The sequence below is a fragment of the Fringilla coelebs genome, assembly GCF_963513975.1.
Source record: "Fringilla coelebs genome assembly, chromosome: 2".
Taxonomy (NCBI): Eukaryota; Metazoa; Chordata; class Aves; order Passeriformes; family Fringillidae; genus Fringilla; species Fringilla coelebs.
The window spans coordinates 73,186,520-73,213,464 of NC_140029.1; the positions used below are offsets into that span (position 1 = coordinate 73,186,520).

Here is a 26,945-nt window from a genome sequence, read left to right on the forward strand (position 1 = left end):
TCTCACTGGCAATTTCAGAGCATTTCCTGTATTTTAATGAAAATAGGGTGAAATTGGAAATTTTTAGTCTCTCTGGAAAAGTATTTCTTGTTGATCAACATTTCATTAATGACTGAGATACTGAATGTATTGTGTTCGTCCTTACTGTAGGAGGATGATCTGCGGCAGATCTTCATGCTCACAGTAGAGGTACTTCAGGAATTCAGCAGACGTGAAAACCTCAATGCTCAGATGTCTTCAGTGTTTCAGCGTTATCTTGCACTAGCCAATCAGGTCTTAAGCTGGAACTTCCTTCCTCCAAATTATATCCTTTTCATGTCAGGCCTTTTGTTTCCCTTGACTTGGGTCACTTCTTGGGTAAGGAGTAAAGTCTTTGCAAGGAGAGTAAAACATAGAACTTAGAAGCTTTGTGTTTAGTCATTGATTGGTATTTTCTTATGTTAGTGCTTTTTGTCTCCACCACGCTTGCTAAGAGATGCTTACATACAGAAGCTGCTGTTGGTCTTCATTAAAGTTTAAAAGTGTTTTACATAGAAGAGAAAGCATACAGAGCACCCACCTTTTATAGGTTTATGGTCAGTCTGATTGGTGCAGGGAATGGGAAATGTACAATAAGCTGCTTCAGTGTAGAACCATATGGTGAAGAGTCTAAGCCCTGTTCAATTTTTATGCAGAGATCTTATTTGTCCTACTTTACTCTCTTAGAGAAGAGGTATGGACAGGCAGATGCTCCATCATGCAGGAATAAACAGACAGGCAAATGCTCCATCATGCAGGAATATACATGTTCATGCAGGTGAACCAACGCCCCATAAAAGAACATAGTATATACTAGAACATGGAATATCTTCAGCCTGAAAAAAAGTATTTGGTAGCTGAGAAAAAAAATGTCAACTTCATTTTACACAGGTGCCATTGCTTCTATTTCAATATTTTTGTGGTATCTGCTGTTCATTAGTCCAGAGAAAGGTGGAGTTGGAAACTAGAGGAAGAAATGGGAATAAGAAAGAGAAAGGGTCTTAGTGAAGGAGAGAAGAAAAAAAGATATAAAAATGTTTAAAAAAATGGGCTAGACAAATATTGTAGAAATACTCAATCACACTCTGTATTTAATAGAGGTTTTAGACAGCATGTGTAGTAAATCATTATAGCACCTGTTTTAATAGCCAGACTACTTTTAAGAAGGTCAGCAAACTTTTAAGCTGGTTTATAAACTTTTTTCTTAAAACTTCTGAAGTTGCTACCAAGTTATACATACTGCAGGAATCTTGATGTTGCTCTCAAATCCACTGTGAAGGATTTTATTTATTTTCCTGGTGTGGCAGTCAGAAGGTGATACCTGTGTGGTTTTGTTTTCTTTTAGTCTGTTCATTATGCAGCAGGCAGCAAAAGTAAATTTATTGGAAACTGGATATTCCTTGGTTCACATCTGTAAAGCAGAATGCCAGTTATACTGGCTTTAAGAAAGGTTCCATGGATTAAAAGTAAATATCCCACTTCTATTCATCCCTGAAGTGATTTGGCAGGGGTTCAGAGAGGAATTTAGCACATGTGCCTATAAAATGGAGACTGTAGTCAAATTATTGCACCTTATAAAAGTCTTTGGAAGTGGATTTGGGATTTTAAATAGAAAGGAAATGCTCTTGTATTGTGCAGTGGTGGTTCCCTCTGAATTTTAGTCTAGCTCTGTGCAAACTTCCAATGTAGTCCTAAATACAGAATCATAGAATGATAACGGGTTGGAAGGGATCTTAAATATTATCCATTTCCAACCCCACTGCCATGGGTAGGCACACCTTCCACTAGACCAGGCTGCTCAGAGCCCCATCCAACCTGGCCTTGAACACTACCAGGGTTGGGATATCTACAGCTTCTCTGGGCAACCTGTTCGAGTGCCTCACCATCCTCACAGGAAGGAATTTTTTCCTAATATCTAACCTGAATTTCCTCTCAGTCTGTGCCCATTACTCCTTGTGCTATCACTGCAGTTCCTGAGAAGGAATCTCTTCTCCAGCTTCCCTGTATGCCCCCTTCAGACATTGGAAGGTTGCTACAAGATCTCCACACAACCTTCTCTTCTGTGGGCTCAACAGCCCCAACTTTCTCAGCCTGTCTCCATAGGGCAGGTGCTCCAGTCTCCTGTCAACTGCATGGCCTCCTCTGGACTTACTCCATCAATTCCATGTCCTCCTTATGTTGGGGACACCAGAACTGTAGTCAGTACTCCAGGTGGGGTCTCACAGGAAAAGAGTAGAGGGAGAAATTTCCTCCTTCAACCTTTTGATGCAGCGCAGGATGCAGTTGTCCAAGCACATTGTTGGCTCATGTTGAGCTTTTCATCAGCCATCACCGCTAGCTCCTTCTCTGCAGTACTGCTCTTAATCACTTCTAACCCCTTGGTGTGTCTGGGATCTTGGTATAGTTCAAAAGTGAAGGCTGTAGTTCTTCATGAGCTCCTTTGTCCTTGACTAAGGATTGCACTGGTGGAGCCAGATAGAGAGATAGACACATACAACATGTGGAGCCTTGGAATTCCAGCTTTCCTTTATACATCTATATAATATCAAGCAATTTAAGTGCTAGTAAATAAATGTTACTAGAAATACCAAAGCAAGCCATACTACTGCTACGATTAATCATATTTTCTGCTATTTGGCCTACTTTAGATACTACGGCTCTTAAACAAGTTCTGGCCATTTCTGGGTATCAGATGGACCTAAATGGTCTTAATGGATCAATTCCAAATATTTTTGTAGCTTCTGATCCACTGATACCTTCTTTTTGTTTTCTACTATTGGATGCTTCATGTTGCTGAAAGAATTACAGCACCAGTTTGGGTCGTCTTTATTTATATATCAACCTGTGTTCACAGAAGTTGGAACATCTTCAGTCATCTCTTAGAAAAGTTGGTATTAGCTGCCAAAGATACAGTAACTCTTGGGGTTTACAGTGCCATGTTGATTGTATTGTGGCATAAATCTCTTTTCCTTAAGATGACCTCTTTAACTGTTCATTGTTAGCTCATGGGCAGTGAAACTTAGCTTGGCTGTAGTTTCTAAATAGATAGCACATTACATAAGTATGTAAGAATTGCTGTGTTGATTGATTGATTAGAGTCCTTTTGGTGTCCTCTTTCCAAATCTTGACAGTACATATGCTGAAGCAATGGGCATAAATTTAATACCTGAAGCATGGAGTAAAATGATCCGTTGTATTCTCAGGTATATCTTTTTTCCTTGAGTTGGTATTTCCCCTGTCAAGACAGGATTGATTCTCAGTACTTCCTGCAGCATCACAGTAATCTGCAGTACATTTATGTAATATTTAGCAAGATTCTTGTTTCTCCAAAAACGGGAAATAGCATAATTGTGCATCAACTGTATGGTGGCTCTTGCAAAGTGGCACGTTATTCAAATCCCCAGGTTGTTAGAATTGAATCAAAACATACCATTTCTCAAGAATTCTGTGCTGTTGTAGGACAACTTTATAAATGTTGTATTGTTAAATGCCGTTTCGGACAGCGTTTACACCAATTGTAAGAAAAGTTATGGTAAGTCTGCATTGTCTGTTGCTACCATGAAAGATGCATTCTGGAATACCCACTTCATTAGAGCAACAAAGGAAGAAACTCTACCTAATTTCAAGTTGGAACTCAGTATTTTTAAATTACCTTGGGATGTAGTGCCGGCAGTAGGAAGGACAAGGCACAGTGACCTAGGAGGCCTCCCTTCAGTCATGTCCAGTTTCTCCTATTTCATTTTCCAGCAATCATCTATTGTTATTTTTATCTGCCACCTTGAGATATTAGTTTACCCGGTGTTTGTGGAGGCTTCAGAGATAGTATCTTGTGGCATGTTGGCTTCTGCACAGTTTCTTTTTTCAGTAGTGTTACAGTATTGTTAAATATTATTTACTTGTATGGAACTAGTTTTAACTGCATCTTTTCTTAAATGAATGTTTCAACTAATTAAGGAAGTACAGATGATCAGTACTAAAAAGTACCACCCTCTCCTTTACAAAATTTCCTTCAAGAATGTGACTTTTAGTACATTGTGAGTACCCAAGGTCTCCATTTAAGAAGCTGAGTGTTGTTGGGCTTTAATACGCCTTGGCATGGACATACACATCCTGTGAAGTCAGGATGTAATGATAATTTCTATCATTTTGTTTCCAGAGTTATTTCTCTTGTTGACTTTGAGACTTTTCTGTTCCTGGCAGCCATATTCTAATGGACTTTGGCTGAATGTCCTCAAATGTAAAAGTTCTTGAACAGAACATAAGAATTGTGTGCAGCTGTCTCCCATCTACAGAAAGGTATCTATTATCTGTCATTAGGAGCTGTCATAAAAGTACTTATCCTTTATTCTTCAATGTGTGGATTAGAGTACATGAATAAAGAGATACTTGAGCTTTAGTTCTTGTTTTGGATTTAGTGCCTGTACTTGCTTGGAGGCAAGCTGCAAATTCTCAAGTGATTGTAGAATAGGGGATTTAAAATGTAGGTTATGTAGACCTAGTGGTTTGCACTCTACTGATATACATCATTGCTCTTCCATTGAAATTGTTGGTGCCATGGCAATTGTATGAACTGACTGAAGCTTTTGTCTGATCTGAACATTTTTGTGTTCCTTGGCCACACAGTTAATATCTCTGTTTTGAAAATGTATTTTAAACTTCAAGCCAGAATGAGACACCTGTCTGGGAGTTTCTGTGAACCATATAGTTCTGCAGACTTCCAAGATTTGAACTCAGTCCAACCCAGATTGGTAGCGTCTGTTGTGCATAATGGAAGTGCATGAAAATGACACAGAAAACTCAAGGTTGATTTTGAGGAATGGTTCAAGTTGGCATTGCTGCTGAAAAAGCATCCTGCCTTATCACCTCCCATGAGCATGATGCTGAGCAGAGAACCACCTGGCTATAAATGTGGTGGGGTTTTGTTAGCAGGTTTTGGCCCCAGGTTTGATTTGTTGCGCAGCTGCAGAAATGATTCCACCTGTACCAAGGAGTGACAACATTGATTTCTTCAGCACCATGGCTGCTTTCCATAGGCCTTGTGTTTCTTAGCAGCCTGGAATTATCCTGAATTTACTGTAGCAGTCTGTTCTTATCAGAAAAATGAAGCACAGGGGCACTATCCTGTCTATTTATTGGGATATAGAGCAAAACTCAATGTAACTGAATCAGCTGTATTTAAGAGAGATGCATTTTACTTTTATTAGACTTTTATCAGACTTTTATCACCTACTGCTTCTAGGTGGAAACTGACCTGGCTTTTGAAATCCCTGATGGTTAGAAATGATTTCTAGGACACTGTTTTCTTGTCAATCCTTTCTAGCAACTTTTTAAGACAACATTGTGCAAACCCAAGAAGATTGGAAGATCCCCTGAATCCTATCATAATTGCACTAAACATATCTGTATTGATGCTGAACTTTTTAACAATCTTTCATCATTTCCATTTTCCTGAATGAATTCTGTAATCAGTTCACAATATAGGAACATCTTTACAGCATTAATATCAGAAGAGGAGAAGAGACCAGGAATGACCCTTTGGGAAGGGGAGCTGATGTTCTGTTTTCTTGCCTCAGTGGTTTATAAGTTTCCAGTTTTGCAGTGATGGTTATGGCACCCTGGATGGCAGCTGGTGTGTGGTGGAAAGGTGTGACTCCTGAGCCACATCTGTGTGGCAGCCACATGTGCATGGGTGCTCTAAGTGCCAATTAGGCTGGAAGTGATCAGCTTGCATATCATAAGCTGCACAACTATAACAGCAGAATGTACCAAGAATTGCAGAATCCACATGGGTGGTCATGAGCCTTGGAACTGGCATGGCTCTGGAATCAGCCAGGTTTAAAATTAGCTTGGGTGTTCCTGCACTTCCTACTCCTGTTCCTGCAATCTGAGTCCAGTGTCTCCAACACAAAGTATTGTTTTATTCTCGTGACTGTTAAGAATACTTGTGTTTAATATTTAAGCATATGTTCCTTGTCCTGGTTGCTGGATGTATTTTCCGAGAGTGTAAGGTATGGAAAGGTCTGTGAAGGATTTCTCCATAGGGGGCAGCAAGCCTCTGCAGCAGTTTTAGGCTCCTTAGACTCATCCCATGAGCTTGGTTCACTAGCTAGAAAGCCAGAGAAGGTCTTAAAAATTCAGATAAAATCAGTATTTAGCATAACGCTGGAGGGCAGGTACTTTTCTAATGCAGTTTTTTATTTTTATAATGCAAGTCTATGACTGGCACAAAGTTTAGAGGTATTTCAAACAACAAAAGTAAAGTGATTAAAATGACTTTTAAGAAAGATATTCAGACCTTAACACTCCAGGAGTTTTCCCTCCATTTCTGAGATGTTTCACTTTTGTGCCCTAACTTATGAATAGGGCTCTAGTAGAAGAAATCTCAGCTTTGTTTTTTGAGTTCCAACATACTATTTTGTGGAAGAACAAGTCTTGCCTCTCTTGGGAAAAAGATTGTGGGATTCATTCTCAGATACTGGAATTTGTTGAAGTACTAAAGTAAAATATTATAATCCCTCATGACTACCTTAGGATATGAAATATTTTAATATTCATCTTCACCTATCATTCCCTTCATGAGACAGAGGCTAGTGAGTGAGAGGAAAACTACACATTGGGGTTTTTTTTCCATGGTTTTCATGTTCCTCCAAAAAGCACATGAAACCTCAAACTTTTTTTTTCTAAATTAGTTTTTACAGTAAAAATTATTGCTTTGAAAAAAACTACTGTTATTTCTCCATCTCATGAAACAAAGCGAAGCATAGAGCTAATGTCTACATGCATAAATTGAGTCAAAGATAAAAGAAAATATATTTTAACATTATGGTCTTCTTGTCTTCCTCTCTAGGCAGTAATAGCCAGCATATTGGCCTTATCATACATTAAGGTGTCTAATTATGTTTTTATGATTTTTAATAGAGTTCAGTTCACATCACTGAATAATCTGATTCATGCAGAATATTCAAGTTTCTGAAGGAATCAGTGTCCTAAGCCTTGCAAAATGGTTGAAACATTGACATGCTTCTGGTAGCTGTTTGTTAGCCTGGATTTCCATATAATTCAAAGTAAATATTATTAAAAGTTTATTATTCCTCAGTAGACCTGGCAATGTTAGAAACATTTGTGTTATTACCAGAAGTGGTTTACAATTGTTTTTCATTCTGGAAACAAAAAAAAAAATCCCCAAAATCTCCAGGATGTCATAGTAGACTAATCTATGCTTATCATTTATCTATGTTGTAAGTCTGAATCATAAGCTTGAGTGCTTAGAAAAAAAAAGTGTTTTGCTCATTCTGTACTTTTTGGTTTTTTGTAAGTCTTGACAAGTAAGGTAATTTTGGATAATGAATGCATTTGTCCTGTGTACACTGATGTACTGCCATTTTTTTTAGGTTTGGCATAACTAGACTGCTGTTACTAAGACCCAACTGTGGCACAACTTAAGCTGGAGTACTTTGTGGCAGTAAGCACCTCCACAGCCACTTTCTGCTAATGCTTGCATACATGTGATACATGCTGGAAAATGGCTGCAAGATCTCCATGATAGATGGAGTCATAATTTGTAATGTTCAGTGAACAGATATTTTACCCCCAAATCTCCTATTGTCAGATGTGTCATCAGTCCATTAGCATGAGAAACAAGACTAAAAATAACAGGATAAGGCCTCTAAATAGTGAGTCTTGTTAAAATAGTGACAGCAAACTCGTGCTTCTTTCATTCCATGTGAAAAGCATTTTGTTGCTGGTCCCCTCTGTAGACACAACCCAGCAAAGAGTAAATTTTTCACAGATTGGTAATGTGTTTATAGTTGTCTTCTGATAAAACATCCAAGCCAATAGCTTATTGGAGAGTTACAGCAAAGGACATTCTTGTCAGTAAGCAATTTCAAAATACCATTTTGACTAAGACATTCTAAATGGAAAGGAAAAAAGGCATTGCCTTATTTGCCTGATAAAATTAGTTTTAATTTAGAATATTACTCCTGAAAAAGGATGCTTGCATGTGATAATTTCATGCACATATAATTTTTTTTTTTTAGTGGGCAGAACCAAAAGCATGTTTGATCAATTAAACTACATCAGTGTTTCAGATGGAAGTAGAAAATTTTGTGACTTTTAGTTTTTCCCCATCTGAAATAATGCAGATCTGGTTAGTTCAACATACATTGATAGTCTTGAAAATTGTGAAACTGCACATTTTTTGCACTAATGTGAAAACCCCTGATTGTTCTTATGCAGTAAAATATGCTGACAGCAGTCCTGGACACATACCACTGGTGAAGGTCTGGTTGGTACTGTTCTGTTGGAAAAGTCCCTTTCTTTGCAATGTGGTTTTGCACAGTGTCATTAGGAATTTTGTTTTGTGGCAGAGCTCAGAAGACAAGTATAAATAAACTGAAATTGTGCATCCTGCTTTGTGACACAATTTTTCATATTAAACTACTTGTTTGCTTTAAATATTCTTTCCCTTAAACAAAACCCATCAAAAGTTAAGGGGTCTACTGTTTTTAACGATACCATTGTAAAATTTATTTCATTCTAGACATAGAAATCGTTTCTTATACACAATTTATAGTACCGGATTACTCGCACTACAGAAGGTAATGCTGTTCATCACCAGTAAGTAAATTATGTACAGCTGAACATGCTGTTACTTACTCTGACGGTTGGGTTAGAAAGGGATCAAAGAGGATAATGTAGGGTTTAAGAAAGACAAATAAAACATTAGTAAAACTGCTTTAACCTAGCAACTACTGCTTGAAATGGATGGTGTCACAAAGAGAAGTACTTCAAAAATTTTTTGATTAAAATTGTTGTGTGATCAGACTGACAAATAATTGAACCTGTTTGTTTAAATGTTTTTTCTCATGTCTGTTTTTTCTGTACTAGAATATTGGCAGAATTTTGTAAATTCAGTTATGCCAAAATACATGGTGAGAGCTGGAATGGGTGCAGCAAAATTGTGTCTTTACAGCATGTACATTTTTCATGAGCGTCTCTTACAAATGTGTTGAATACGACAATGCCTTGTGCTGACTTGTGCTTTTGTTCTTCTCAGTGTGATTAGAAAATGTAGATTCATGCAGGGCTAACATATCTGCATTCTGTGACACATATCTGGCTATTTAGAAAAATAGGATATAGATTTCAATGAGCTATCTTTAGCTATGGTAAGACCTTTTTAAAAGCTGCCAGGAAAATTTTTTAGAAAATGATTTCCTATTTTGCATAAATTTTAACACCTGTTAATTGCGGTTGCTTTTTTCCCTTCTCGCTGTGTCACATTAGACACCCTGCTTATCAAAGTGATCATATCGCTATGGTATGTCTCATAATTATGATCAAACTGTTATCTAACATTCCTGGAGCATTCTTTTTTTCAATACTTAATACCTTTTATTCCTTGGCCTCATGCATGAATTATGCTGTGTATGTGAAGAGGCTTAAAGTTTGTTTCCATTACATTCTTTCTGAATGGATCCTGTTGTATCTAGGATTTTTTTAAAGCCAAGTAGGAATGTTATTGTTGACCTTGACACCAGATAACTGGGCAGACATTATATAGCTATGTTTGAATCCTCACAAAATGTGATGCTAAAGCCAACAGAATCCTGGCGCGAGACCCTCCTGGACAGCAGAGTTATGGAGCTTTTCTTTACAGTAAGTTTCTTTCTTCAACTTTCATAGTCCAGACCACAGGGAAAGCAGCTCCTTCCTGTTCTAAAACTGTGTTGTCGGACTCTTCCTTTTGCATCAGGTAGGATTGATTCTGTTCACTTCAGCTTGCTTATCTAAGCAGACAGAAGTATTGTCTTTTTCCTAGGGCACTGAATTTGTATTTTGCCTATTAATTGCTTTAAATTGGTGACCACTACCAGTAGAAAAAAGTTTATAGTTATCTCAACTTTTATACCTTCAATACTTCTGGAAATGTACTCATAAGACAAAAGCAAGCGCGATGAGCAGTAGTAGAGTAGTGAATGTTTCAGATAAGGTGTAACGGCTCTCAGAAAATATCAAACAAGCAGCGTGTGGTTGCTGATATTAAAGCATTTGCTCAACAGAACAGCTGAAAATACGTAATGTAATTGCAGTTTTCTAGCTATTTTCAGCATACAGAATTCTGCATCTCTTTCCTCAGCACGAAGGAAATCCACAAAAGTTAAAGTAGAAGAAGTTAGAAGGAATAAGGAAGAGGTAGTGTTGGGAGAGGGGAATGTAGTACTCAATTTCTGTAACTTAAAAGCCCCACAATGTTAAAAATGGATGGAATTGTGTTGTTTTGTTTTTACAACTGTTGGGAGAAGTTTGTAATCATCGCTCAGCTAAGACTTACTGTAGCAGCAACATATATTGGCTTATAAATTCATTTGCTATGCAATTTGACTTAGGTTACATCTCCTGGGATCTGAGAATTCAGCATTCTCAGGCTTTTTTTCATTTTTGCAAAGCAAAGAAATGTGCTCAAAACTTGGACAAAATTGTTATAAGACAATGTAAATGTAACTATCCAGTGCTGCTTAACAGTATGTGTTGGGATACATGTCCTTACTTGGTAGGATTTTCGATAAATTTAAATTATTATTTTTTTATTTCATTTTTTTACTGCAAGTTTATCCAGCAGTTTTGAAAAGGTGAAAAAAAATGACTGGCAAACTCTCAGCAGCTACACACAATCTGAACAGCTGTCTAGACTATCCAGACAGTTGCTACTGTCAGCTGTGAACCTCCACATGCAAATAACTTTTTGGCTTACATGTTAACCCTTCTTCTATGTTTAATAGTATGAAGTTGTCAGAGTTGCATGTCTGTTTCCTTGATTGATTTACAATTACTTATTTGTAATTAAAAAAAAATTTAATAATGTGCAGATTTGCTTTAATACATTTGTATTTTTACTTAATAGTAACTAAGGCTTGCCTGTATTTATTATTTTTGAATGAATGCTAGCCAGGGAAGTATGCTGTCAGTTCTGGTTTTAGATTCCTGATTTGCAGTGGTTGAGGCTTGCAGTGGTAGTTTCATGTTTGAGGTAATGTAAGTAAATTGTAGTAATTTTTATTCATTTATCGGATCTGAGAAATTTTAATAACCTTGCAAAAGTTGGCAGGACTGCTGTGTTTCAGCGAGAGCCTTCATTTCTAAGCTCAGCCTCATGTGGGACATATATTAGGAGGGGTATTTCTGTTGTAGGGTTTATTTCTCCTGCCTTTGATCTTTTACTAGTTATGAGTTGGGTGAATTTGCAACTATAACACCACAGAAAAGTATTTAGTGTTCTAATTGGACTTTTTGGCATAATATTGCTGAAATAATTCCGCTAAATTTCACTTCTGTGTGAAAAAGCTACTTTATATTCTTTTGTTTACTTATTCAATAAATCTTCTGTGAAAAAATAGGCATGAGCCTAAAAAAAGTTCTTTAAATCCCTACTTGACTGGTTAAAATAAGTATGTGAGAATATGTTTACTGAAGTAGTAAGATTCAAATCTAGAAAGTCTCAACAACAGAAATAAAGACATAACAGTTTTCACAAATGCGGGAAGATTACTCTTGGCCTTGTATAATATAAGGATGTTGCCAAGGAAGTGATGCATTCATTTTTGTATATGTCTTCAGTGTTTACTTCTGCTAAAGAAGCATCTATATAATCTTGATTGAACTTGTTGACTAACTTTAGCAAGACTCTATAGCCTAGGCATAGTTAGCATAATAGAGATGACTGTCATTATTGCTGTTTTTAGAAGGAGCAGCATGTCTGACTGGCTGGCATCTGTTTCGCTCTTTAAGACATAACATTCAATAGACAGTTCAATTTTCAACATGTAGGTGAGCCTTAACTAAATGTTAGTTTCAGTGAGTTAATTCAAAGCTTGAGATTATGTGAGCTGAGTCACGACCTTGACGTTTGCCATGGTTTAGGGAGTTGCAGAAACCCTAGTATTTCAGACTGAGTGGAAGTTATAGTAAGCTTTTTTTGTTGTGTGCTCTTTTGGATTGAGAGCCATGTGACTGTGGTAAGAACACCCTGTTTTCATGTATTATTAACTACCTCACTTCCTGAAAGGTACATCGAAAAATCAGAGAAGATACAGATATGGCCCAAGATTCATTACAGTGCCTGGCACAGCTGGCATCTCTGCACGGGCCAGTCTTTCCTGATGAAGGTTCTCAAGTTGATTACCTGGCACACTTCATTGAGGGATTACTGAATACTATCAATGGGTATGTATGCCTGTTCTCTAAATTTAGATGGCATCTTTTAATCTTTAGTTTGGACTGCAGCATATCTGTGTGGAGAAGTGGAATGGCTTGCTTGTTTCTGGATGTAATTTGTGTTTACTGTTGCATTGCTTAAATTGAGAAAGGGCAGATTAAAGTAGGTGGTGCTTATTATGAAATAGATTTATTGAAAATGTATCAACAAAACCAATTCCCTTTTAGCAATTTTCTTAATGGCAAAAAACTGCTATTTCTATCTATAGAATTGAAATAGAAGACTCTGAAGCAGTGGGAATTTCCAGTATTATCAGCAATCTGATAACTGTATTTCCTCGCAATATTTTAACGGCCATTCCAAATGAACTTTTCTCTTCATTTGTTAACTGCCTCGCACACCTCACCTGTTCTTTTGGAAGAAGTGCTGCCTTGGAAGAAGTGGTAAGTAGCTGCTCTCAAAAAAGTGGGTAGCCTTTTTCACTTCTATTTGTGATAAGCATAAGTGACATGAGAGTTGGGCTATTTTGTTAATAACTGTTGTCAATTCCGTGGTTTTGTCCTAGATATTTCTGAAATCACATACGAGAGGAATTTCTTTTTATTTCACACAATGTAATGAACATAAATACACACTGTGTGCCTCTTTCCAACTTCATATTGATTTAAAGTGCATCTTAATTTTTTAAGTGAACAGATTAATATTTTAAAGTCTGAAAGTATTGCTGACTTGCTGTTGTAGATAATGAACAAGCTGCAGTCCTGAAAGTTTAAAGTGACTACATGAACATATGGATAGACTGAAACTTAAGTGCTGCTTAGAGTTTTGAGTAAGGAGTTTCTGTTTTAAGTGAGTGTAGCCGTTAAGATCTGTTGTTAACATCATACGTCTAAGCTGTTGAGATCATACCTTCGTTGCTGACACAGTTCAAATGGTGTTTGTGCGTACAAATCTAGCACAGGAATTAAGAGGATTTTTTTCTTTCAAACTTTGATTGTAACATTAGAGAGCAGGTGGCATCACCCAAGTGTTCTGCTCCTAAAAGTTGCATTAAAAATAAAAGGATGCATAGTTTAAGGAAAATAATGTAAGAATTAAAGTGAATAATTTTGCACTTCAGCTATTTTTGTGCAGTGGCTATAGATTTAAAATGAGATAATCAAGATACTAACCAAGATTTCCCCACTATCATGAAAAAGGATGATTTTCTTTGTTTTAACAGTTTGATGTAGTGACAGAATGAGTTTGAAAATAATTATAGAAGTATTTCATTACAAAGTTGATGGATGTGTTTCTTTACCAGAGAGCGCAGGTGTATTAATTAGCATTCATTGCAGAGCATTAGATCATGTCTTTGCTGCAAAGTTAAAATGTATTCTATTTGGCCTAGTGCTCACTTAAACTTTCCATTTTTTTCATTTCTTAATCAGTGTTTAAATTTAGAATCTAAAATAAAGCTCCTTTGCAAACTTCACTGGTCAAAATTTGTGTGCTTTTGAGATTTTCTAGTAGAATATTGAATACTTATTCCAGTGTTCACCAGTACATTTAGAAATGCTTCTGAAGCCTTTATAAGATTCATCAAAACCATCTATCCTTTAAATTCCACCACAGCTATCCTTTAAATTCAAAGGAGCTGTTGTTTCCTCAGTTAGCCCCTTGTTACTTGAGAACTGGAATATGCAATCATGTTTAATGAAAATAGTGCTCAACATGATGCCATTTAAAACAATCTCTCAGCAAGAGCTTGCACTAGCTTGTACCACTGTCTGGTGCAATAACACCATGTGCTGTGCCTATAGATATACTACTTTGCATCCCTGAAAACAATCTTTTGGCTTAAGAATGTCCAGGCCATGGCTAATGTGTTCCCCAAGTTTCTTTTAGAATACATGCACTGATGCTTTCTGTGAGCTCATGTGCTGTCTGTAGTTAAGAGATTTCTGACAGATAAAATACCGTGCATGTTGGGCTCAGTAGAATCCTCAGATAATATTCCTGGAGCTTTTCAGAAATACAAAATGCAGCAGAATGCAAGCAGGTGCGCTTCTTAAGCTTTGCTGATTGGTAAAACTGCTTTCCCCATATTTCTGCTATGTCATATGCCAGCAGAACATACCACATGAACATGGCAGAAACCCCATCAAACACAAGGAATATACTTAGCTGAAGATCTGCTATGAAAACTATCAGAATGTGGAGATCCTGAATCAAAATCTGCAAACCACTTCAAAGCATCTAATACTGATTTTCAACCATGGGAAAAATCCCACAATCAAAGTGTTATGTTTGAATGCTGTTTCATGTTAACCTGCTAGTTTGAGCTGGGGAGATTGGCTGAAGGAAGTTGAAACATTTGCATGAACCAGCTACCCTGGTGGAGGGAGGGCTGTGAGCATCAGCAGTGCTGAGGGTTAGTTTATGGGACAAGGTGGACCAGTAAGCTCTTCTTTAATAGCACTGGGTGTGAGAGAGGATGCTCATCCACAGCTATGCTCTGCCTTGCTCAACACTTAATGCTTATGCAGAAGTAGAATCAAATAGTCCACCTGAATTAGTGAAGAGTATGAACAGGATGTTGGATAAAAAGTCCAATAAACATGACATCAAAGGCTTCTTTTTCTCAAAACGAATATTAATGTACTGTTCCTGGTTCATGACATTTTTTCAAATATGTCATAGCAGAGATCATTCTGAATTTGGTCCCCTCTGCTGTACTTCCAGCTCTTTGCAGCTTGTTGTTGCTGAACAAACTTTCAAAGTGTTTCTTCTTCAAAGGGTCAGCAAACTAGGAAGGAGGAAGGACCAAATTTCTTTTTGTTTCATGGAGAATAAATGAAGAGGAATTAGGCATCTTTGCTTTACATTTACTGGGTTTGTCTGGCTTCTCCTGAAGATCTGAGTTTTGATCCATCAGAATGATTCTGCTTCCAGTCTACAGCATGGCACTTTGCCTGTATGACATCTTTGGTAGCCCAGTGGTAGCTAATCTGAAATAAGGATTGGGATGTTTTAGTAAGGTTTCTTCGGGGCCAGATTGGTTCAATATGGATAAAATCTTTGTACTGTTTGGGCATTTATTTTATGGAGGCACTTATTAGTCCTAGATTTCTTATGAGAATATCTCTAAGAGTTGAAATAATTTTTCTTCATGACACTAAATTTTTTATTACCTTTTCAAATAAATGAATTGGCCATATTTGAGGGTATTTTGTTCATCATAAAAACATGTCTGTTTATGCTCTCAATTACTAAAAATTAAAAGTCATATATGTAAGTTATAGATGTAAATATATGACATACATGTCAAAATACTTCAGGACTGAATGACTGTCAATAAATAATGTGTCTTTAGCTAAGTTTTAAAAAGACATGTTTTGGTGTCCTCCCTAAATTTATGGCTTATGTTAGTGTTGAATACAATTTTGCCTCTCTCCTTATCACCTTCAGGTTTTGTTTTCACAATTGCCTCAGTATGTCCAATATTTTAACTTCTGAAAATATGACAACTTTGGAATTACAAAAGGATGCTGTGAAGCTATCTTGGAATGCTTCCAATGTGATAGCAGTTTTTCCTCTCAATCAGTCATCCAGCTAGTGTTTTCTTTTCCTTGCCTGTTCATCTGGCCGTGTTTGTGTCTTCACTGGAAGTCAGGAATTCTTGTGTCTGGAGCATGATTAAGACTTTAATATCTCTTTATTTCATAATTGAACCATTTTACTAACCTTTGCTATCTCAGGGTAACTTCTATGAGCCATCCTGTTGGTTAAAACTTAAGACAACGTCTTAGTAGGATGTTTATCTGTACAGTCACACTGACATTTTTTGAAATTGGATGTATTTACAAACATTCAATTTTTGCATCAAAACAAAAAGTCAAGAGTTACATTAAAAATACTTTGAAAAAGAAATGGCCATTTTGCTTTTTGGATTCTTTCATTTGGCTGCAATTCTGGACTTTGTTTTTGAGAGACGTTATTTCCTTTGGCTACTTATGTACGATGTAGAAGCACATGAATAATTAAAAAGAAGAAGCATCAGTTGAAATGCACCAAGTAATTAAAGCTGCAGGCATATTCTGTTCTAATTCATTGGCTTTTGGTTTGTTCATAGAATGAGAAATTGGGATTCATCATCAAAACTGGCTACCTGTAATAAGGTTTCTTGAACACTTGTAATCTTGCATTGATTTCCCCTGGAATCATTTATTTTTCTCTCTTTAATTCAGAGACAGTGGAATACCTATAAATCTGTATGCAACATCAGATGAAGAGAAATAGCTAAACACATTGGCAGGTTTTTAAAGCCTAGCAGGCATGAAAGCTGCAGTGACCTTTTTGATGCATTGCTTCAGTTCATTCTGATATTTTCTTAGCTATCCTTAGATCCTATTTTTTTGTTTGTTTCAACAGTAGTAGAACATCTGCAAAATAATGATAAATATAAGTATGTTCCTCTGGTTTAGCTTAGTAATAAGATTTTTTATTTGTTTATTTTTCATCTCTTGCAGCTTGACAAAGATGACATGGTATATATGGAGGCATATGATAAGTTACTGGAATCTTGGCTTACTTTGGTCCAAGATGACAAACATTTCCATAAAGGTTTCTTTACCCAACATGCTGTTCAAGTCTTTAATTCCTACATTCAGTGCCATCTAGCTGCTCCTGATGGCACAAGGAATTTGGTAAGCCTTCACTGTAGTAGTTTTGGGTGATAACATACAGTAACTGGCCCATGTCTTTTGGTGTCCGTATATTATGTAGCTCAAGGCAGCTAGTGTAGAGTTGCCATTTATGACTTTGGAAATGAAAAAAAATGCTGAACTCATTACTCAGTTACTCATTACTCAGTCCATTTCTCTCATTCTGGAGGGAAACTAAAGGAATGTAAAGGTGGAAATCATTTAAAAAAAAAAAAAAGAACAGTAAACCTGTAACTCAAATCAATGTATATCTTGTTCTTTCCACAGACACAGTGACTAAACTTTTGACCTTCCTTCTGGTTTAGAATTTTAGTTAAAATTCTCAGTGAAATTGAGGTCCTTTTTTATGATTGTTGCCTCCCATACGCTATCTTCAAAATATAACTGACATGCATAAATACCTGAAAAAATGTAGACTGACTGTGCTCAAAGTGGAAGAAATTTGGAATATGTGTTCTTTTTGGATAAAATAAATTCCCAGTTGAGTTCTTGAACAGTTGACTGTCTAGAGAAAATTTACAAGTACATCAAGTATCTCTTGAACCATTGAAAAAGAAAGGTGATTTGTCTATTTGCCAGGAATCTGGATCTTACTAAAATAGATTCTTATACAGACAGTTGGATGTGGATGTTGGATGAACTAGTTATTGCACAGATTCAGTTCAATAACTGTACAAAATCTCTCTTTAATTTGATGCTGTGCAAAGATCACAGAGATACCTCATTCTGAAAAGCACTGTGTAAAACATAATTCTATCTCAATATGTAACAGATGGTAATAACAGTGCCAAAACTGAGAGAAATATTTCACAAGAGAGCTTTGAATTCATATCAGGCGGTCTTGACATAACTTGTGTACACAGGTTGATTCATGTCATTCTGTGAGATAAGTCATTTATCCCATGGGTAACCTTTGAAAGCCACAGCTGGCATTTTAGAATGCTTCTTGTTCTATATCAAAGCGGCAACAGGAACTTTCAGTGTCTGCTTTGAGAGCAGAGGCTCACCCTTCAATAAACAGCTGCAACTTTGAAGTTGCCAAAAGAGAATGATTTGCTGGGTTACATAAAGAAAAGATGAATTAAAAGCACTTTGCATAAGGAGTTGTGTGTGAATTCAGTTTTCCAGGGCCTCTATAGAAACAAAGCAGACTGATGGCTTTCTCCACCTCCTGTATTTTACTTTGTTACTTGCATAAATTTTATGATTAATAGATAAGAAAGAAACACTTTTAATATTAATACTTGGTTTCTGCATATCATGGTTCATCTCTTCAATGAATAAGATCTGATTATAATTTTAATAGTTTATAGTGCAACCAAGATAAGCTTTGAGAAATTGAACAGTGCAGCTCCTGCATCAGCAAGAAATAAAACTGAGATCATCAAGATTATTAGTCTGCTGTTTTCTGAGTTTATAGCATTTACTTTTAGTGTACTTTTTTAAAAATTTAGTAGTACTTTTTAAACTACTATTTCCCCTCAAATGGTAGGTTAGAGAAAAACTTCAAAAAAAAGGCTAACATTCATTTCATCATGAAAAATACTGCCTATTATGTGATTTATGTAAGATATCAGACAACTGAGAAGTATTGAAATGTTAGCAAATTAACTGAATGTGGCATTTTGGTAATGAGTTTGTGAAATGCTAATTTTAAAACAATATGAACCCATGTTGACTCTGTTTAACTCTCCTGTGTCTAATTTAGTATAAGTCTGTTGTTCATAAGTGCAAATTATCTTGCAAGAAAGAGCCAAAATAATGCAGAAAATTGTAGTGACACTGAATTTAACAAGTAACTGGCTGCTTCTAATTTTGTTGAAATAACCAAAGACTGCCAATGGTGTGGCCTCTCGGGAAGAAGAAGAAATAAGTGAGCTGCAGGAAGATGACAGAGACCAGTTCTGTGACCAGTTGGCCAGCGTAGGCATGCTGGGGAGGATTGCTGCAGAGCACTGCATACCTCTTCTCACGAGGTAAGTACAAAAAAAAGTCACGAATGCAAATCAATAAAACAGTCACATAGGAAAAGCCTAGCTTTGCCAAAGCAGCTTAAAAACAGTGAAGCTACTTTGTTATTTGTCCACAGTTTGTTAGAAGACCGAGTGACAAGGCTCCATGGACAGTTGCAAAGACATCAGCAGCAGTTACTTGCCTCACCAGCATCAGGTTCAATTGACAATAAAGTGCTTGACGACCTGTATGAGGATATTCATTGGCTTATTTTAGTCACAGGTTGGTGAACAGCTTTAAATAGTACTTATTCTGGTAGTTTTATTGCAGCTGAAACACCTCAGGAAAAAAAAAAAAGCGTGTATATCAAGTACTCTCAATTGATTATACGTTTAATCCCTTACAATGATTTCATATACATGACTTGCAAAGTCCTTGTCTTACTATCATCTGCCTTGAGTAACAGAAATATTATCTCTAACGATTACCTTATGTAAAGGTTTCATCGATGTCCGTTGGAAATTCCTGCAACTCATTTTGTTACAGATTTTTTGAGTTATCTGTCAACTTATTCAAGAAATTAGTCCGTTCATGGTATCAGTGGCTGGGTGCACATGACTTTATAAGGGAGCCAACATGAGATGAGGGTAATGGTGACAGAGAATCATGTATGTTCTAGACTTTCTCAGTGTTGATGATCCATGACCTGCTATTTTGTTACATTTTGGGGAATTTAGAGCCTTTGTGCTCTAAATTTAGAGCCTCTTGAATTTAGAGCTTTTTTGGGTTTGATTTTTAGATGACGATATTTTACTTAAGTTTGCAAATGTAGTAACAACTAAGTCTGTACTTTGCTTGGAGAAATGTATAATGTATTAAATATTTGTGGGACATTTTTTAAGATCTGGTGTTTTAGTTGCTCTCATATATTGCCATGAATGTGTTGATAATATTTTTGTAACAGTGAGATGGAGTTTGTAGCTCGCAGATGGTTATGAGATCAAATATCGAAAACTCCAACTAAAGCTGGAATTAATATTATCTAGATACCAGAGTACTGTATGAAAACCCATGCTTCAACTGATCTGCAGTTGCTAGACAAGGAAAACTGTGTTACAGCACAGGTACTTGAGGTCTGAAAGCCTCTCACAGATTTGAGATGCTAGCAAAACAGAAGTCCCAGATGATATGGACTCAGCACGGAAGCTGTAAAACAAGACTTTTTTTACCACATAGCAGCAAAAGAAAAAAAATGACAACAAAATGTTGTTTTGTCCCTCCCCCAGGTAGATGTATTGACTGTAGTGCTTTTACATGAAGCAAAACTTTTCTCTTTTTTGTTGGTTTTTAAATTGGTGGTTTCTTTTTCCAGTCCTGGTTTCTTGCCACTAGGTTTTTTCCTACTGAATGGCTTTAAGGATTCTAAATCACTTGTATGTATTTAAGCAGTGTTAGTCAGGGTCTGTACAAACATGGTGTGATGTCTGCGGTGAGGCCAATGGATTCTTTAATCAGAAAGCCATAAGTTAACCTAGGGTAGAAAGTTGTGATCACTCTTTCTTTTTTAATGTAAGGCTACCTCTTGGCTAATGATACTCAGGGAGAGACTCCGCTAATACCTCCAGAAGTAATGGAATATTCCATTAAACATTCGGCTGAGGTTGACATCAATACAACACTTCAGATTCTGGGATCTCCGGGAGAAAAGGCCTCTTCCATCCCAGGGTACAACAGAACTGATTCTGTAATTAGGTAAGGGTGCATCTTGTACTATTCAGTGTGTTAAATGCTTTTTCAGAGGAAAAAAACCCTAGAATGTGAGTAGACTTCTGTGAATGTGAAAAGTAAGCAATATGTAAACACTGAACATAGAAAAAGGAAAGATTGACCTAATAGTCTTTATAGTCATCACAAGCCAAGTCTTGGGAATTTACAGAAATGTTTTTTGTATTTCTACTGAAAACCCATCTTTGATCTATTTTTTACAGAAAATTCTTAAAATTACTGAAGTAAAAAAAGTTGGCAGATCAAAATCTTTAGATAATATATACTCTAAAATTCATTCAGCATATATACAGCTTAAGCAAATGCTTTCCAGAACATCAGTGAGCTTCTCTACTTTGATTATGGGTTACTGCCCAAGCTTGGCAGTAGCAGCAAAACTGATCCTCAGAGCTTGAGGAATTGTTGTCAGTTATGTAAAGACATCACTGTCAGCCTATAAAAGAAGCAGGAGAGATTTCCCTTCTCTTTTTGCAAGAAGGCTGATGCTCACAAAGGACTCCTCAATTTGGATCCTCACACTTCAGAAGATTGCATTCCACTCTTAAATTGACATGGAGTAGTCTTCACCTAAAATGAGTTGTTGCCTTCATTAAATGTTTTCTTCTGGGAAGAAGGTGGAAAAAGTGGACCTTCATTAGCAATGATGTATGTGCCTAGTGTTTAGAAGGTTGAACACTGCTCACTTTATACTATTGGCCACTTCAAGAAGCGGCCACCAAACAGGATTACTTGATGCAGTGTCTCAGTGGTGGGAATAAAACCAGATCAAAATAAGGAGAGATTTGAAGCCCTTTGGCAATAACTCTGAAATGTCTTCAAGAAATAGTCTGCTGTCAGCTCCTAAATTTCTTCTGCACAATCACATTGTTACAAAATTCAATTGATACAAGAGCTAGTATTTAATGCAATTTTATGGACTGATTGTATTAATGCAATCACATTGTGATTTACTATTTCAGACTATTTCCCAGCAGTAATGAACAAGAGAAAAATAAGTGGTCATTTCTGTATTTGTTTTTTGGTATGTTTCACCCTGCAAATGCTACACAATTAGAACCCTTTATTAAACTTCATGGTGCAAAGAACTTTTTAGAGGATATGTGGTCTAGTCTCTTTCTTACCATGCATTTCAAAAACAATGAATTCAGCTGCTTTTTACTTGATTACTTGATTTACTTTATATCATCCTGATCCTTCTGTCATATTTTGTGATAAATGAAAGGGGTTTTGGTAGTTGCATTGCTTCTCCAAAAATCGCTCTGTGCATTGTATTTTAAATCTGCAGGTTGTTATCTGCTATTTTAAGAGTGTCAGAAGTAGAATCTAGAGCAATAAGGGCAAATCTCACACACCTCCTGAGCCCCCAGATGGGCAAAGATATTGTATGGTTCCTCAAGCGCTGGGCAAAGACTTACCTCCTAGTAGATGAAAAGTTGTATGATCAGGTAAGAATATAACTTTTCTGGATTTATTTGTGAGTATTAGCAATAATATCATCCTGTGAATATAGATGTCAGTGTAGCTTTTTAAAAGTGCAATTGTAAATTATTTTTAATGCTATATGGGTTGTGATTTATTTTGGAACTTGTTCGAAATTTGATGTTTTCTTTTATTTGCTAATTAGAAATTAAAGTTTTTATGGGACTTTTGCACATTTTGCTGTAAATGTGATTTTTTTTGGTAGCCATTGTCATATCATAATAACATAGTACTCCTGGGCTGCATAGTGAGTGAAACTCACTGCAGTGATGTTATAAATCGTGACTGTCCATCAGATTTTACATTTCATCTCTAATACAGTGATTGCTCTTGATCATGATCCTGAGTTAGATATTTAACACCATCCCAAGGTACTATACATTAGCTAATGTCATGCTACTTTCTCTCCTCATTCTCATTGTATATATCATGATTTCAGCAGTGTGTTCTTTGTAAAGGGCAACTTCTTACCGTGCTTGGACAGCACTAATCATGATTAGAACTTGATCCTGATTTTGCTTATCGAACTAACTGTAATCCAGCTAGCTCGCAGAGGCCCCCCATCCCGAGGAGGTCCTGTTGGCTCTAATTTTTGATAAGTCTTTTCCTCCTCCCCTTTATTTCCACTATTGAAGCAACTAAGAATACTAACGCTTCAGGGGGCCTCTCCTTAACAATAATAGGTATCACACAGACTTGTAAATATTTGGAGTCGTATTATTCGGCTCATACATATAGCACAGCTAAGAATTCATAAAGGTACCAGTTGGGCAAGATCCATGTGAAAAACAATGTGAAGAAACAAAGCAGAGTTCTAGGAAATGCACACATTAGTTTGTGTTGACATTTGAAAGTGATTGAAACTTCTATTTAAACTTTATGCTCAGCCATGTATATGAGTTGTTAAAGGTAGAAGTGTTAGTGGTGTACTAACAGGAAGCTCCTGCACAATTACTACAAAGTCTTTGGATTTCACTCTTGAGAAACTTTCTTTGAAGGTAGGAGAACAGTCAATTTCAAGGAAGCATATTTTAATGTGCCAGGACCAGAGCGTGACATGTTTCCTAAAAGATGTGTAGATTGAAGGAGCCATCTGCAGAAAGCAGATGCAGATAAATTGAGGTGAAAATTAATTTTTGCAAGTTTCTATGTAGATCAGGAATTACTAATAATTTTTACCACTGAGTTTTGAGGAATTATGTCTTAAATTCATGGAAACACTTTTGGGAGGTGATTTTGGTATCTTTTAATAATTAAAGCTTCTGAAATTTCATTGGCCTTAAAAGCTAGACTCAAGACTTTTTGGTAAGGACGTTGAAACTTTTCTTTGTTTTAGATGTTGTGCTTAAAATCACAAGCTAAATTTGGCAAAGATTTTTCTATTACAGGTATTCTTTGCCTTTGTCTATGTAACATTTGTGTAATTTAAGTAGGAAAGAAGTGACAGCCTGAAAAGAATTTGCTTACAATGATTGCCATACACTTTTGGGTTCTGGCTTCTGTAAAACTCACTCATTTTAATGCTTTTCTTATAGATAAGTCTGCCATTTAGTACAGCATTTGGTGCTGATACAGAGGGTTCCCAGTGGATTGTGGGTTACCTTTTAGAAAAAGTGATCAGTAACCTGGCAGTGTGGAGTTCAGAGCAGGACCTTGCAAATGATACTGTACAACTGCTAGTAACATTAGTGGAAAGGAGAGAGCGGTAAGTTGCTATACCTCTGGAAGTCAAAAAGTTTCTTTTGCTTCCTTTAAAGTTTTTTGGCCACAGTAATCCAGATATAGGGTGCTTCATATTCACGCCTCTGTAAGTCAAATTACTTTAGTAACATCCTATAACTGCAAAAAACACCACAAACTTGTCTGACAAGCTGAGGAGTGAGACCTGTATTTGACAAAACATCACCTAATTTTTATTACTGTTTAGAAGTGCACTCTTCTTCCCTACTTTTGTGTCTCACTCTTAAACAGTGAGAAAGGAAAATTCTACTGGTCTCCACTCTTATTGCAAGGATTTTTGTGTTGCTGTTAATTTTTATTGATTAGGAGTTCAGATACTGGCTAAGCCAGTATGAAATATGTTTTGTAAACCTAATTTTTTTTTTAAAAAACAGGATTTTGTGGATTCAGTCAAATTTCAATAAGTTTTCTTTGATATTGCAAACTGTGAAGGAGGAAGTTGTTGAATTCTTTATTTATGTCAATTGACATGCAATTATACATGCAATCATACATTCACAGTCTACTGAAAGACTGTTCTGAAGTATGAGGATTTAAAATGCTTGAGGATTTTTCTTTTTAAAAAAATTTAACCACATAGGGGCTAGTTTTGGAATAAATTGCTTATTTTATTATGAAGTAATGAGACTAAGCTTTTAATCCATGCAATATGTCCATTAACTCTTGTGTGTGTATGTATGTAAAACTAAAGCACTTCCCTGCTTTTCTCCTGTATAAATTATTTTCAGGGTATATACTTTAGAAATCCGAGAGCTGAGGCTCTCAGATGAAAATCAAAGGGCAATTTAGCCTCAGAATAAAGGAATTAAAAAAAATATAGCAACAAAAAATTCTGGCAATTGCTAGAAACCTGATGTGCTCTGTTCATACAATTTTATGAAGTCTTTAATAATTTTTTTTCCCCTCTTTTAGGGCAAACTTAGTTATTCAGTGTGAAAACTGGTGGAATTTAGCTAAACAGTTTGCAAGGCGAAGCCCTCCTCTTCACTATTTGTCTAGTTCTGTGCAGAGAACACTAATGAAAGCTTTAGTTCTAGGAGGTTTTGCTCATATGGATACAGAAACAAAGCAACAATACTGGACAGAGGTAAGCTATTTTGATACTTCTATTACCTCCATATAAGCAAGTTAGTTTAGGGAATTTTATAGTGACACAAAATCAATTTGTATAACATATTTTGATATTTACTATTTATGACTTTTTAAATTATTCTCTTTGATGGTCAATACTTGTATATGTTGCATCTAAATTGTATCTAAAATATGTCAACCTAAAGAGAAACCACTAGTAATTAATTGTAGGATTTGTGAAGCAGACAGTAGAGCAATAGGTTTGAAAGTGACTATTATGGAAGATTAAAAATTTCCGTTGCACTGGGACATTTCTTCCTTTCATTTTAATTTAATGGTGTTATGATTTATTCTGTTATCATTTAATGATAATGACAGTAACTAAAAAGTTGATGTGGAACATAATGAAGAGTCTTGACCACCTCTTTGTGCCCTGGCACCATTAAAGTTCACATATTTAATACCAGAAAGGCTGATGCTAGAAAGTAGCTGAAATGGCATCAGGAAGCACCCATGTGACTTTGTAAAGCATTGACCTTCTGATAAAAACATGCTTTTATTGGCAGAGCTAGAAAATTAGTGATTTAAGGTAAAACTGTAATGCAGTGGAAGTAATTGGGAAAAAAAATCGACTATTTTGGTGGAAGTTTCTAAATTCAAAATACAATGACAAAAGTGATTTTGCAATTGAGAATCTAAATGTGGCAAAGATGACTGTGAGCATTAATCTTAATGGTGTCATTAACATGCTGTAACAATTTTTTTCCCTAATGCTGAATTTGGAGGGAATAAAATGCTTTGAGGCAGAGAAAGTCATTGTCATTTGTTTAAACACTACAAAATTAGCTAAAATGTTTATGGAGGTGCTCATTTTGACACCTGCCTGCAGGTCATGATGGACAATGAGAAGCACTGCTCACTACCACTTCTACTTGCATTAATGTGACAGATAATGACATAACTGAGCTGTTGGCAACTGGAAGTGATTGATTCCATGCCAAAAGCAATGAGTTTGCTAAGTGATTTAAACCTCACATCTCATATAATAGTATGCTCATCCTAATGTGACTTCTCTGAAAAATTTCAAGGTTCTTCAGCCACTTCAGCAGCGATTCTTGAATGTGATAAACCAAGAAAACTTTCAGCAGATCTGCCAGGAGGAGGAAGTGAAGCAGGAAATCACTGCTACGTTAGAAGCGCTCTGTGGCATTGCTGAGGCTACCCAGATTGATAACGTAGCAATTCTCTTCAATTTCCTAATGGACTTCCTTAATAATTGCATTGGATTAATGGAAGTATACAAAAACACACCAGAGACTGTTAATCTCATAATAGAAGTCTTTGTTGAAGTTGCACATAAACAAATTTGCTATCTTGGAGAGGTAAATACAACCAGAAGGGAAAGGAGGGGCCAAGTGTGTGGGTGCACATGCATGTTTGTAAATGTGTATACAGTGCTATTCCTTAAACAAAATAAAATGTAGTGATTTTTATAGAGAGAAAGAAAGACTATATGGACATATCTATTAAGGAATTTCTTTGTTTTAAAACATATGCTTGCAAATATTAAAAGCAGGACATTTAGACTGGGTTTTTTAACCCATAAATTTAACCACAGTTCATCACTAGTTTATGCGTGGGTGGCAGAAGAGGACAGACTATGTTGTGTACTTTTTTATAACAATATCAAACTACTCTCAAGTGTAGTCTAGGAGAATTGCAGAAGTATTCTACATGGCAAATACATACTATAGAGACACTGCCTTAGTCCTAGGCAAGGCATTAATAGATCCCAAGAAGTTAACAGGTAAAATTCTGAGTTTGTGCATTGCACTTGCATATTTACACTATTGGCTAACTTTGTTTTCAAATCTGGAAGAGTTCCTGCCTATTCCAAACTGGGTATGCACAAACAGTGTATTGTGGCTCTAAACTTCTATAATTAAAGTGTGTCCATGGGGATTTTGTTAGTAATC

General features: G+C 36.3%; 1 protein-coding gene across 1 annotated transcript in view; it reads left to right on the top strand.

Annotated features, from left to right (window-relative positions):
• XPO4 (exportin 4) overlaps nucleotides 1–26,945 on the top strand; it is a 74,313-nt gene that overhangs the window by 37,533 nt on the left and 9,835 nt on the right. The window contains exons 6-17 of the mRNA XM_084226686.1: nucleotides 151–317; nucleotides 9,573–9,678; nucleotides 12,086–12,243; nucleotides 12,504–12,678; nucleotides 16,747–16,923; nucleotides 18,775–18,917; nucleotides 19,031–19,176; nucleotides 20,469–20,646; nucleotides 21,965–22,124; nucleotides 23,694–23,863; nucleotides 24,811–24,985; nucleotides 26,058–26,351. Coding sequence (XP_084082812.1) covers nucleotides 151–317; nucleotides 9,573–9,678; nucleotides 12,086–12,243; nucleotides 12,504–12,678; nucleotides 16,747–16,923; nucleotides 18,775–18,917; nucleotides 19,031–19,176; nucleotides 20,469–20,646; nucleotides 21,965–22,124; nucleotides 23,694–23,863; nucleotides 24,811–24,985; nucleotides 26,058–26,351 — 2,049 coding nt within the window. The remainder of the gene's footprint in view (nucleotides 1–150; nucleotides 318–9,572; nucleotides 9,679–12,085; nucleotides 12,244–12,503; nucleotides 12,679–16,746; nucleotides 16,924–18,774; nucleotides 18,918–19,030; nucleotides 19,177–20,468; nucleotides 20,647–21,964; nucleotides 22,125–23,693; nucleotides 23,864–24,810; nucleotides 24,986–26,057; nucleotides 26,352–26,945) is intronic.